This window comes from Melanostigma gelatinosum (genome assembly GCF_949748355.1).
Source record: "Melanostigma gelatinosum genome assembly, chromosome: 3".
Lineage (NCBI taxonomy): Eukaryota > Metazoa > Chordata > Actinopteri > Perciformes > Zoarcidae > Melanostigma > Melanostigma gelatinosum.
Genome location: NC_136636.1, coordinates 25,683,747 through 25,698,928, shown reverse-complemented (window position 1 = coordinate 25,698,928; position 15,182 = coordinate 25,683,747). Strand labels below are relative to the sequence as shown.

The window sequence follows — 15,182 nt, the reverse complement described above, 5'->3', positions numbered from 1 at the left end:
GGCACCATCCAACCCAGTAGACTTGGTTTGTTAAGTGCACGCAGAGTAATAGGACTCCGTCCCATGCTTGATACTTTTTTTGATGAAATCGTTAGCCGACTCATACATTTTTGATTTGTTGACTGAGCCAGATCGATGCTTCTAGGAGACGACGAGCACAGCGCAGAATTCTGATACGTTTCAGTTTACTGATGAATCGATCAAAACAACAACACGGGAGTCATTTTGAGACGCATTGTCCTCATCTGTAATGAACTAATAATCAAATTAGAAAAGCATGAACGCAGAGATTTCAGATGTCCGTGTACCTGTGGATGTGCCTGCAGTGCCTCTTATTTATTGACAAGAAGTAATGAAACCATTTTGTTGTTTGTTATCACAGCACCAAGGCAGGGACTCCTTTGCACCTGTTTCATGCATGGATCCGCTGTTTCTGTAACCTCAGTAGCACACATCATCATCACTGCTGGAGCATCCAGAATTGTTATGGAAATGAGGCACGCAACTTTTTTTCCCATAATATCAGCACAAAATGCACTCGAGACAGCGCTTTTTCTTCTTCTTCAAAAAAAAAAAAAAACCAGCGGAATGTATCGGTACAACTCCAGAGTTCACACCTTTTTAAAAAAATGACAGGGAGTGGGCAGCGGAGCTGGAGTGCTGTTGAAATGATTCGGTTCACGCTGACCGGCGCAACCCGGGTATCTTCATTTCGCAGGTGCTCCCGGCCTGGACCCCCGTATTGCATTTCCCTGCATAGTGTTTGCTGCATGATGGAGGGTGGATGATGCTCAGGGCCAGGAGAGGCTCATCCTTTCCCAGGGGGAAAAAGAGGAGCGAATAGCAGGCTGCTGCTGCCCGGGCCTGCCTTGCTTCCCCCCCCCCCTGGGAAAACATCCAGAGGGGCATAGACGCTGCAGGGGAGAAGCGTGCTGAGCTATTTATAGAGGCAGGTAAAGGAAGAGAGGTGGGGATGGAAAGAGAGTAGGAGGGGGGAGAGTGAGAAAGAGAAGGGGAAACAGAGGAGTCTGAGCTGCCTCGGAGATCCGGGTCATCGATGTCCGAAACACCGGCGGAACCGGACAAAGCCCTTGACTTGTGGTCTTGGTCCACTCGTGTGAAAGCTAGCAAAGTATGCCTCAACTTACTGATTTATGGCAGAGGGAGTTCACGCGGAGGTGAGCTGCGCTTGCACTGAGAGGCAGCGAGAGCAGAGCAGAGAGAATAGTTGAGTTGAGACGACAGAGATATTTCATCGGCACCGACTCGCCTCGCAGTCCAGAGATCTCTGTGATGTTTCCATACGAGCCCGCTCTCGCGCTGCCTTCCTCCTCAATCAGTAAAAACCGGCTGTGATTCTGTATTTATTCCAACCCCCCCCCCCCCCCCCCCCCTCTGTACTGCTCTCCTTCCCAGGCCCATGCCGCGCTGTCGGCTCGCCTCAGCCCGCGTGCTGCATGTATGTCTCCGTTTCACGCCGACGCCCCCTTTAATCATTTTCATCGTTTCAGCGAGCTGACATGTTACATACAGAGCGCTCATCGTCTCCGGCTTGCGCTTAATGACCAATGGTGATAATTACTGTCAGTCAGTGGCGTCACATCAGTATTTCTGCTCTGAATCACAATTATTATCTATTATACTTCAGGGACTTCACTCATTTTAAATTTGAATGTTTTGTGACAGTTAACGGCTGTCACCTTTATGAAGCATCGGCCCATGTGCTGAGGGTCGGGGCCCCTGATTTAATTGATATAACTCGTGTACTACTCATATTTTATGCGTGACTCATGGCTTCAATATGTGGCCCACTTTATGATGTTATCTCGCTAATGATGTTGCACGCTCGTTTCTCTTCAAGCATGCACACTTATTAAGTGTTCTCTCGTTACCGAAGGTATTGACTCTTTTAAGTGTCTGCATGCATGTGCACGGGACTTTTTACTTCTGCTGTCTGTGTGTTTGTATGTGGTCCTGATGCTGTGGGCCTGAATGAGTGCTGTCACGCAGCCAACAAACACCAGCAACAAGAAGGTAGCTGCATGGCGCAGTATCAAAGCATACACCTTTACATTCCACACATCGATGGATTACCAAACGGTGTACATCGATGTGTCCACAGTGTCAGGGGGCCCCTGGTCTTCACTTAGGGCCACAGAGACACGTGCCAACCAGGAAGTGACTTAGAATGACAATAAAGAGACACAAAACGACTACAAAAGAGACACAACATGACTTCAAAGAGGCCCAACATGACCACACAGATAAACAAAATGGCAATAAAGAAACACAAAATGACTACAGAGACACACAATGACCAAAAGGGGAAACACAATGACCTCAAAGAGACACAAAATAACTACAAAAGGGACAAATCAACCTCAATTGGTCATAAAGAGAGACGCTAAGAGACACAAAACGACTACAATGACACAAAATGACCACAAAGAGACACAAAATGACCAAAAGGAGAAACACAATGACTACAAAGACACATAAAATGACAACTAGACGAGCTATGCAGCTGCTGGACAGAGCCATGATCTGTTTGGGGATAAGTAATAAGGAAAACAAACATGCATTTGGATTAAAAATATCAGTTGACTGACATATTTAGTTTTTTGTCTTAATTGTGTGGATTGCCCGACCCATTCCCTTTAATAGAACTGGCACCAAAGAATGAATGCTGCCACATAGTGAACCTTTGGCTCCACGTGGTGACGTGCCGCTGCATTAACGTGTTTGTTTCCCCCACAGGATGACGTGTCGGAGTGTGGAGCGTTGCAGCGCAGAGCTAACCTGAGCTGTTCCTCCTCTCTCATCAGTCTCCAGCGCTGCAGGGGTGCACAGGCTTTGTTGGTAATCTAGTTTGAGTGTGAGTAGGTGAATGAATGTAGCAGTGTGGGTTTAGTATGAACAGAAGACAGAGGAGAACAAAGTGTCTCTGTTTGTGGGTTAGCCACTACTAAACCGTCCCATTAAACACTGGAAAGATTGCCTGTAAGTGTCTTCTTTTCTATTTTCAGGATTCACGATTACATTTCTTTTCAATTGTAAGTCATTTTCAGGCAAATTTCCAGATACTGCCATGATGCCGTTGATCTTCAAATTTGTTCAATTTCCACAGGATCTCAACACTGCCCCGAATAGTCGTGTTGAAGGCAGCGGTGAAAAAAAAGAAGCAGAAATAAAACAAGCAATAAATGAAATAATTACTCACAGGTGGCAGAATGGCTAAATGTAAATTTTGCAGTTTCAACAACTCAACTTTTTCTAACCTTCTTGCGAGTCGTTCTGACCGGAAGACATTACATCACTGAAGAGTCTCCAAATACTCTTCACGTCTTGCCCTGTGCTCTGGTTGTGTCTCGGTCTCATGATGAACGGTGTTGGTACCCACGTAAACGTCAGGCGATCAGGACAGGCAAGGGGAGAACCTTTTTACCACACATGCTTCTTCTTTTTACATTAAACGCTGTGGTTACTACAGCGGGAGGGAACTCAGACGAGGCACTGATGCAAGACATTGAAACAGACTTTGACAAACCGTTTTAGCAAAATGACCCTTCATTTGATTTATTCGCTTTCTCCTCTTCTCGTCCTCCCCTTCACGTGTGTATACGTTAAAGACAGTTTAAACGCTGCCGCTCCTTTAAGACTAATCACATACACTCAGCGTTAACATCGTCCCCACAGAGGTGCGTGTGTGAGCGAGCGCGTTAATTCGTCCTTGCGTGTTTGTATTGTGTGCCCACGCGTGTCTGGATCTTCATCAGATGAGAAATGAGCTATCTGCCCCCCCGTCTGCCCGCCACATATTAATTACATCATACCTGTGATATATGGACAGATTACAGGGTGTAAAACACATTATTTCCTTATGGAAACAGGCCCCAGGAGCGATCCATCAGCCCGCATCACGGTCGGTTCGGGGCTCGCTGCATCACACGTGAGCGTGCCGCTTACCTGCCACAACCAGAGGAATCAGTCCTCCTGTGCAATTTTTAGGAATTCGAGACTGTCCTCACCGGAACAATGACAGCGTTGGTTTTCCAAAAGAGCCGAGGATTACAGTGAGCTAACCTGGCAAGTTGACCGTTATCTCTAAAAGCAGAAGGAAAACTTCTTAAAACTCTTAGTAAGGTGTTCGTTCAACGCGTTCTCACTCACAACTCGTCAAATGCTGATGCTGGACGGTGCCCCTCATTGTGGGACCACCAAGCACAATTATCACCAATGTAAACTCATCCATGATACATTGCTAGATGGACCAAAAGTCAACACGTTGAGTCATTTGCGTTGACTACTTAACTTAAGTAGTTGATGTAACTTACATAACAAACCTACTTATTTGATCTCAAGCTACGATGTTTTCCTGAACCTAGCCAAGTCATTTTGGTGCCTAAACCGAGTCAAATAAACTGATTAATGTCATTGTCAGAAAGATTGGTAACATTAGCTCCCATTAACCACCATAAGCTAATGGTCATGCCAGACCAACTAAGGCTGTACCAGTAAAACCCTGAGTGTATTGAATAAGTAAGAGGCATTTTTAAACTTACATATTAAACTTTTCATTTGTAAAAAGAGTATTGTTACTCAAAATGACATAGTCTAGCTTTAAAGTCTCTCAGCAGAGGTTAGAGCATAACAGTGCTCAAAAGAGTCAAATCATGGTAATATTCAATGTCTCCTCACACAACGGTCCGTATGATATCTTACAAGAAGTTATTTCAAATGTTTCATGCGTTCTCCTATGAATTTCAAGCAACACGAGCAAGGCACTGCAGGGCAGAAGCTGCTGATTTTAGGCAACACAACTACATGTTTAGGTTGAGGAACAGATTGTGGTTCTGGTTGAAATAAAAATGTCTGCTCCGTAAAATAACTACATTTGTTACGTAACTTGCATCACTTGTGCGTCTGTTTAAACTCTTCGGAAGGTGCAATGATAAAAAAGTGACCCCAAAGGTGTTGATGTGTATGGTGGCCAATGAGGTTACCGAGGTTTATAGTCGTTGGTGGCCACCCTTGACTGCACTTCATGCTTAAACTGTAATTGTTGGTTTCATTTAAACACGACGACACTATTAATTGCCTAAACTTGACCCTGACGAACAACGTCGTCCTGCTGACAGGATTAGGTCGGCTCGGACGACGCTAATACGGGCAACTGTTGGACAGCAATGACAAACAACCTGTTTAGTTTGGAGGACTTGTTGATGAACTCACGCTCTCGGCTCGTTGCTGTTCGGGGGGGGGGGCTCTTATCACAAAGTGAGCCGAGCACAAACTCTTGAGTTTGACCTTATTAGTCGGATGGTTCTTTGTAGGCGCAGCTATTGGAACAGGTTGGCAGGTTTTGCCGGCGTTTATCAAGAGTGTATTAGACCTTCACTGGGCTTCTATTAAACTTAATGAACATTTAAATCCTTTAATGGATTGAAGGGGAATTGAGAGTGGGTGAATTATCAGCTAGACGCTCTCTGCCGGCGTTGATAAAGACACCCGCCGACGGAACTCGAAGAGACGGTCGCCCCCCCCCCCCCTTCTCGCTCCCTCACTCCGTCTCACTTTGTTCCCTCCCTCGTGACCGTCTCACACTCTGCTTGTTTCTCTCCTTCGATCCTTCTCCCTCCCTCTCTCTCTCCCTTCATCACGCAGCCTCTCTTTCGTTTCCCAACACACGCTGTGTTCCCCTGTCCGTCTACAACAGAGGAGAGGAAGGCTGCTGCTACAGAGCCACATCTCCGCCATTCGTCAGTCCCCCGCGAAGGGAGCATCACAGAGATCTCTCTCTAGGAGGGATGCGCTAACACAACCACAACACCAGCCCGTTACAGAGCCGTCAGCCTGTTGCCCGCCACTGTCTCTGTCTCTCACTCTTGCTTTATCCTAACATCAGGGAAGGATCCTCCGCCCCACTATGCTAGCAGAGCAAGCGAAAACATGAATTACCCAACGATGCAGCTGCGATCACAGGGCATAGCGGAGGCGGGCCCAGGGGCTGCTGAACTCTAGCCAGCCCAGCGTCAGGTCCTGCTAATGGGTGGAAAAGGGGCTCAAGAGAGGCCCACTGCTTTACTGAGGCCTGGTGAGTTTCTGGAGGACTGGCAGACACTGCCGTATTGATCTGGTAGCTCCTATATTCCTGTCGACAGCTGGCTAACAAGGCTGATGTCTCAATAAAGGCCAGTGCCTTGGGGAGGCCGACAGAAACCCGTGTTAAGGCAAACCGGCAGACAGATGGAGGGAGCGGCTCGCGCCCTCTTTGGTCCTTCTAATGCGCTTCCACGGCGCCGCACATACTGGTCCTCCCCAGGCGGCAACCTCCGGTTCTGCCGAGTGAAGCCGATGCGGAAGTGTCTTAAAACTTGAATTATCTCTACTGGCCAGCAGGGGGCGACTCCTCCGGTTGCAAAAAGCAGTCAGATGGTATAAAAGTCTATAAGTAAATGTCTCTACGTGATTTATTACCCCAGTAAATATTGTTGACATGATTAAAGTATGCATCAGTTTAGAGTCAAATAGACCATAAAGCAGCGTATGCTTTAGGGCGGGCTTACTGTGATTGACAAGTAACTTCGTTCATCAGTTGCAAAAGAAACAACATGGCGACGGCTGTATTACAAGATGGAGGCGACTTGAGGCTTCATAACGGTAGTCCACAAACCAAAGGGTGATGTCACGATGACTACGTCCACTTCTTACACACAGTCTAAAGCCCTCCCCCCTCAGGACGACGCTGGAAACTGCTACAGCCGAGCAGGAACTGAGAATGGGTTGTGGGTTTAGGAAAAAAATACAATTTCAACAATCACTGCCACGAGGCGCGAATTTGCTTTTATTGCTTTAAAAGTGATACAAAGAAGTACCGTAAATTCCGGCATATAAGCCGCTACTTTTTTTCACATGCTTTGAGACTGCGGCTTTTACAACGGTGCGGCTAATGTATGGATTTTTTCGTAGCTTTGCGCCGCCAACACATTGCGAGATGAGGACAGCGCAAGCTCAGGGGCGGATTTGCCTCGGGAGGAAAGTGACATTGAGAGCGCTGAGTGCAACGAAGAAATTCTGAAGCTGTTTAATTCTGACACTGAAGAAGAGGAATTCAATGGTTTTAGTGCACAGGAGGACGAAGGCGATAGTGATCAATGACCTTTCAGTCATGGCGATCCTGTGTCGAGCCCCGGGTATCACACAGTCGATCCAGCCACTGCCAGCCACTTTCCGGCTAGGATCAGAGGATTACCGTAAGCCACTTTCCGGCTTGGACCTGTGCGGAGCGCGTGGAGACGCCTCCTAGTTGATTTTTACTCCCGGTATTTCCTGTTTTTTCCCTTGTTTGAGAGAAATAAATCATCTTGGTTTGAAATAGAACTCTGCTGTCCTGAGTCTGCATTTGGGTCCTTGAACACACCACATCATGTAGCCTTGAGAGACCTTAGTCTGTAAGTATATCTGTATGAAGCATGAAAAGATGTACGTAGATATATTATATTCGCAAATGCTAATCGCGGTTAGCATTTCCCCATTGGTGGTAATGTTCAAATTAGCTTAGAAGCTAGCGAGTCGGACATGTTATGATGTTCAGAGAAGAAGACAACTTTAGTACTGTTAAAAGCAACTTGCCGTTCAACGGGGACACCTGCGGCTTATAGACCAGTGCGGCTTATCTGTGTACACGTTCTTTTTTCTTTTAAAAATTAGCAGGTGCGGCCTATATACAGGTGCGCTATAGCCCGGAAATGACGGTACATTGCGGTCATTAAGTGGCAAAGTGTAACTAATAAAGCTCACAAAGGTGAATCCATGAGTGATAAATACAGTACTCTGTTAGCACGGAATGCAACTCAAAGAAAGGCGCATGGGACAGAATCGCTTAGCGAGCAGAGCGCTGAGCAATAACAGAATGCACAGCGGACTACAGGACAGGACGATTTCTTTCCTTTATTTTCATTAGATTATCACTTTATTTCGTCATATTACTTTTTTCCCTCCAAATATTAAGACTTCTCAGGGAACACAACCCGGATTCGAACAAACGAATCAATTGACATGAACAGGTGCCAGATGCACATTTAAAGAGGTTACTTCCCAAAAGAGGAGGGAAGAGTGAATCATGCTGACTCAGCGGAAGTATCATTAAATGAGAAAAGATCTACGTCGAGGATGAATGTTTGAAAGCGATACAGAATGCTTGAGTCTCACTGCATTATGTCAAATTCAAAAAATATATTTCTACCATAAGGTGGTGCGTGGAAATTCACCAGAAAGCAGGAAATGAAGTGTTTGACACTCAGAACTTCCTGATGAGCAGACCCTCCTGTTTAATACGTGATTCCGCAATGATGAAACGACACCTACGTCCTACCCCCTTACTGCCTTTTCCTAGAGCCTCCCACATCTCCTAATGCTCTTCTATCTATTATAGACCAACAACTGACAGCTCTGAGTGATTGAGCGAAACAAAACAAAAAAAGAGGTGTGTGTGTGTGTGTGTGTGTGTGAAGAAAACACACTGACACACTGACTAATGAGGCCGTCGGTCTATTTTTGATGCATGAGACTTTAGGATATAGTTTAGTTTATCTGATTTGATATGATCATCCCAGTAGTATTACAATTGTATCGTATATTTATGCACCAGGATCAGATGCACTTTTTCTGGTGTTTACAGAGAAACGATAGTTTAATTAAAAAGCCTGTCCACAAGAGGCTCTAAAAAAAGGAAGAGAAAATACATCCACAAATACATATACATCTATAACTACATCCATATATACATCCACATGTACATTCATATATTAATATATACATTCACCGGCACAAACAAATCAACAAATACATACACAAACACTTGTACTCTGTGTGGTGGAGAGGGGCAGCGCTACAAGTCACTAAAGGGTGTTAGGAGCTCAAATATGAGACCCGTGGAGGAAAATATCTTTCCTTGTCAGCGAGCCTGCTGAAGTGTCCTTGAGCAAGACACTGAGGACCTCACACTTCAGCAAATTCGTCACTTATCTCACGAGCTTAAATGCCTTTTCCCTCAGTAATCTGCTGCAGAAAGGTTTCCACTCCGAGCTGTTAATCACGACAGGTTCTTGTGCATTTCTCCTGTCATGTGATGTTTCTAAACATGCAGCAGGTACACTCTACTAACTGAGGACAGATCAATACAAACAGCAACATCTGCTGTAGCAGTGATCAAAATGAAAACCTGTTCACAGACACAAATTCTGTCTGCCTTTTTATTGCACAAAGAGGACAGAGCTGCAGCTCCCAGCAGCCTGGCTCCTTTTCAACTCATCCCTCTTCACTTCCTGTTTTTCCTGTCATTTTGTTGCTTCTAAATTACATGTTCAAATCTTTAAATGATGAATAAAACAAAAAAAAAAGGGATTTTCTTTGTTGGTGCTGTTCGTCGTTCCGTGCCTCAGTGTTTCTTCCCCCCTCGGTCCTCCTGCAGCAGAGGTATGTGGGAATAATCATCCACCTACGGTTTCTGCTCATTAGCAGCGAGTCCTGCTCTCTGCATGGGTCTTTTCATGTTCCTCAGTGCTGACAACAACCTGAAGGAATGCTCCCTGTCCTCGCTGGGGAAAGCGACGGTGCGAAACAAGTGTTCGGGAGTTGAATCGGAGACAGTGCCCCGGCAGACTGCAGGGATGCTGGGGGAAAGACGCCGCCTCCATACAGGCGAATGATTCACACACACTCACATCCAGGCTTTAAAGTGGGGCCAGAACGATTGACAAGTACAAAAAAAGAAAAGAAGACATGACAATGTGAAGCGAGTTAATTCTTTCGTGCGCTGCAACTTGGCGTTGCCTCCAGCCGATGGAGAGACTCACTGAACAAATCAGAAAGTAATGTGATTTCCTCTATCCGGCAACGCAACACTGGATCTTACTGGATCTCTGTAAACGAGACGAGATCGATCCACACCGACTCCGTCTCCTGTAAACTTACTCAAGAAATACAACAGTAACTTGTGCCATTCATTTTATTTTGTATTTTCCCCGTCCAGCAGATAACGAGTGAGGGGAATGTTTGTGTGATTTAAACAGATGCAGGTTTCACGAAACAAAAATGAACTTGTTTAATTTAAAACTCGGGTTGGTTTAATATGATGAAACATTATGAAATTTAATTGCAGGTCATTTTTCAAATATAATTCCAGCTCGTATTTCAAAGTGACTTTTTTCCCCCCAAAGTCTCTTTCATCAAAGTCTGACAAGCTGACCGCGGACCGGACCCCCTTCACAATTCTGTGCCGACATCTTAAATGCGGCCGTTTTAGTCCCTCGAAATAAGACAGATTTGAAGTTTCTCCTCTGAATTGTTTCCTTGATATTATTTATGCACTTTTAGGGACTTTTTACTGCAGTAATTATGTTCTGAGTTCAAAGCTTCCTCTGACTACACAGTTCTGCTTTAAGGACGTACTGTTTGTGTCGTGTTTGTTGTTTAGGTCGTCAGCGAGGAAAAGTGTCTGAAACAAAGTTTAGAAAGTGGAATCCTAAAATTTGCCCTTGTATCGCAGGAAAAATAAATTAAATAAATGACATAATACATATGGTGAAACATGCCAAATACATACAATTAGTACACATACCCATGAAATTGCGTCAGCTCATTGCCATAAATATATTTCATCTCAACACTCATTGGCTGTTGCTTTGTTCTGAATGAGCAAAGAGTCAGTCACAGACCGGATCTGCGCTCTTTGTGTCAGGTTGTCAGACTTTGTGATGAAATGAAATAAAATGGTCATTGTGGGTAAAATGGTGTTATGATATACAGAAACAGAAAACAAATTGTTACTTCAAAATAAAAGCTGGAATTACATAAAAAATGTAGTATATGAAAGTGTATGAAATTGTATGAAATTATTTTACAGCTGTATGGTTATACTTTTAAACGATCCAAATGTATTTATTTAAGGTAATTATTCAGTTCATTGTTAAAAATCGTGATTGATAAATTACTCAAAGAAAAAATTAATTTTGACTTGACGGACTCCATAATTGGCACAAACATTGTCTCACACACTTTTTACAACAGAGAGAAAAGGAACGTAGGGAAAGACGGATGTTGTGTGTTAAAAGTTGGCAGTTTAATTTACAGTACTGTCGCCGTCCAATGAAAACCATTTTTTCTTATCTTTAGTATTTTGTACATTTTATTATAAAGGTGAACTAAAAGATGAAGTGTTCCCTGAAACACTGATAAAGAAATAAAACATTTGGAAGCCCATCTGAAAAATACAATGTTACACCAGGTAACACCAGGTTTTGGAGGTCCATGGTTTTCACAGTGACAGTATGCATCTGAAAGCGCTTTTTAAAACTTTATAAAAGAATCCTTGTTTTGCAATGAAATCGTCTTAACCATTTACCTCTGATACGACGGCGTGCGCTCGGATAAGGAAGCAAAGCCGTACATCCGCTTAAAGAGGTCTGAACTCCGGCCCTGCAAATGAAACCTGCTGGTAAACTGAGCTTTAACCTTCCTCCACGACATCCCCTGCTGGGCTCACTGATCCCAGACGCTTATCCTCTTTTTAGAAAAAAACACTTTAATAATTCCACTGTCTCTCAGAGCACACGATGGATTTGTTTTCAAACGTTCTATTGAAGGAAAACACATTACGAAATGTCAAAATATTACAGGTTGTCTTTTGTCCTGTCGCTCCACCTGACCATTCACACACACACACACACACACACACACACACACACACACACACACACACACACACACACACACACACACACACACACACACACACACACACACACACACACACACACACACACACACACACAGCACTCCGTTAACAAATAAGTCACGGACGCTTGAGTGACGATGTGGACAAGATCAAGTACATGTATATATATATTCAAAATATACATTATACAAATTCAAAACCTCATGGTGTCAGTGAGTGGTGGCAGAGTGCAGCCTGTTAAGAAAGCCGTCTGGTTTATGTGTTTGTTTCCACACAAGAGGAACATGACTGCAGACATGAACAAAAACAAAATGGTCGGCCATGGCTCCTGCTCCTACGTCAAACGTATACACACACAAGCGTCTGTCTTTCGTGAGTGCCCTTTAAGAGTTATATGTGTGTGTGTGTGTGTGCGTTGTCAAGTGGAGCTCTTCATGGTTGTGCGAGCAGTTGCCTGTTCCTCCACCTATTTAATGTCAAGCTCGTTACAAAGGTTGTCTCCTCCACGAACATGTAACATTCGTCATTGCCCTCGAGTCGCAGCCGAAACCAAAGCAAAGAAGCAAAATGACATTTTCAAAATCTAATTTTGTTATATTCACAACTCCGGTAGTGAGTGAGAGTTTCTAGGATGAACTAGTGTCAATAGAAATCAATTGATTCATTCCCATTCATTAAAATGTCAAATGACTTAATGGGACCAACTATATCAATTTTAAACTGCTCAGTTTTTATCTCACGACAGCAAATGACAAATCACAACAAATAAATCATGACTCCAGTCAGGCAATTCAAAAGACGTGCACATCATAATTTGTTGGTCTGTAAAGGTTCATGTTGTTATTAGCAGGAAAGCAAGAATCATTTCAGCGGGATTTGGTTTTAGTGTCACATGCTTAATTGTCGTTTGAAGGGGGTTCTCCAACCCGCAGTCATTTTAGGAAAGGGTTTTGGCCCAAAATGGAACTGCAGGAGCATCATGGTGTGACGTACCGCAACGTTCCCCGGCTTTGATTCCAGCCGAACAGCCTTGCTGCTTGTCACATCCCTCTCCTGTCGGCCTCTCTCTCTATACTGTCTTGAAGGTAGAAATGCCACACAACAATAAAAAAGAATCAGTGTGAAAAAAAACCCCAACGAAAGAAGATATAACCAGCTTCAGTGGATCATTTCGGTTTCCAAATGTGTCTCACAATCTGGATTAAACGCACACTGTATATAAGACTTGTATACCTATGAATGATATACTGACACAATCTTTATCAATTCTAACAAATAATAGGATGAAACTCATGGAAAAGATTTTGTTGTGGTGGTTTCGATTTTAGAAGCAGTTTGTGACACGGCGATGCCTCCTGCGGTTTAACACGGTGGGAACACGCTCAGACGCTGCCGACGAATGACGGGACGGTAGAACACACAACAAGGAACTCTTTTTTTACACAACTGGAAACAGACGGTCAGGTAAGCTCCGTATTCAAACTGGATCAAATAAAGCAAATGTTTTAAACTCGGCAAGCAGCGAGCAGGTGACGGGACACACTACACGTTATTTCTCCAATAACACTGAAACCGTTAATCGGCAAAATAGGCGACGATCGTCACAGGAGAGGTCGAATGAATGTGAACGAGGGAGGGGAAGATTGGGACGCTTGACGTGGAAGTCGGTGAGCGCATTCGCAAACAGGAGCAGCGGCGGGGAGAAGGTAACGTCGTGCAAATAACACAGGGTGGTGATGTGGCGCGTGGCCGTCGCTGAGGCGACTGGCTGTCCCCGTCCCCCCTCCTGCTCCGGCCGACACGAGGTGGCCCGACTCCCGTCGCGACTTTGCTCAGCTTAAACACAGGACAAGCGCTGCCCTCACCTCTCCACTGCTGAGGTGATCCCAACAGATCTCTCTTTCTTTTCATTTCTCTTCCTCCTCTTCTTCTTCTTTTGCTTTTTTTTCTTCCCCATCCCCCCTGCAGGGGCAAGCTGAACGTTGCCGTCGGGGGACGAAGAAGGCCCTAAGAGTCGAATCGCTGCTTTCACTCAACCTCCTGAGACCAGACCTATGTCAAGGACCCTGTCTCACACACACACACACACACATATAAAGAAAGGAAGGCGCCGGGGGACTTTGTGGTGTGTGTGTGTGGCATTAGTTGAACAAGTGACAACAACAGTTTCCCGTCTCGTGGTGGAAAGATAAAGGGCAGGAGGATGGAAGTAAACAAACCCAGGCCGGGGCTTAAGGGAGCAAATTGTGCCGTGTGCGACAAGAGCACCAACACGCGCACGCAAAACCACACACACACACACACACACACACATATCATTTCCGAAGCTCTATAGAAGACGTTCACTTCGGATCGGGGACGAAAAAAAGGCGTAGACGTGCACACTTTTGGCGTCACCGCCTAACCTCGCTGCAGACACATGCGCCGTTAGCTGCGGCCCGACACGCAACCCCCGGGCAAATATGAGCGATGTCAAAACGAGTTGACACACACACACACAGAACTCACCCAGATTTCCTTGAGTTGCTGTGCGAGGCAAACTTTGATGTCGTGCCCCCTGCCGGATTATGACATGTGAACGCACCATCTAAGTGCGTCTGTTTGTGCCATGCGTCAGTGTTTTCCAGGAGCTCCACATGTATGAAGTTAATCCCCTCAGCTGTCAAAGTCAGAGATGATGTATTTTTTAACACACACACACTTACCTTCGTTGCTGGTAGTTCCTGCGGTGCCCAGAGCCTGTAGTGATATAGTCCAAAGCAGCATCGCGGCCAGCCCCGGATCTGAAGCCATGGTGTTCTCCCTCGCACCCCGCCAGTCTCCCTCTGCCTCTCTCCCCACCTCTCTCCTCTCTTACTCCCTTCTCCCGCTCTGCCACTCGCTGCCTCTCTCTCTCTCTCTTCCTCTCCTCCTTCTCCTACCGTGTCCCAGGGTTTGGAGCGAGAGCCGGTGGTGAGGCGAGCGTGTGTGTGTGTGTGTGTGTGAGAGTAAGTGTGAGGGCTGCGAGCTCATTGGGTTGCAGTTAGAGGCTGCCTCTGTGGCTCGCTTCAGTCTGCCGGGCTCCCTCGCACACACACACACACACTCATATACATACATACACTTTCGGCAGGCAGCCGATGGAGGGGGAGGGACCAAGCACGTCTGTCAAAGTCTCACCAGCCAATCAGAGAGCGGGATCGGCCGGCGCTGCACACTAAGTGCTCCCTCCGTTGCCACACCCTCCCGTATACCTGCCTGGCCAACTCTCACTCTCTGTTTGTCTCTCTGGGTCATGAGCCTCACCCTCCCTCTCTCTCTCTCTTTACTCCACTTTGTCATCATCGGCTTGCTCCCCCCCTCCCCTACACACACACACACTCTCACCTACCCAGTGGCAAATATCTGAGTGATGGGATGAACCCATCACTCAGCCATGTCGGCAAGGCTCAAGAACAATGATCGC

At 45.5% G+C, this 15,182-nt stretch overlaps 1 protein-coding gene across 1 annotated transcript in view; it reads right to left on the bottom strand.

Moving 5' to 3' along the window:
* Window positions 1-14,530, bottom strand: part of epha8 (eph receptor A8) — a gene marked incomplete at both ends in the record, with an annotated part of 95,191 nt that extends 80,661 nt beyond the window's left edge. Inside the window, one exon of the mRNA XM_079265423.1 lies at window positions 14,443-14,530. Within this exon, the coding sequence (XP_079121549.1) occupies window positions 14,443-14,530 (88 nt within the window). The remainder of the gene's footprint in view (window positions 1-14,442) is intronic.
* Window positions 14,531-15,182: the final 652 nt, after the last annotated feature.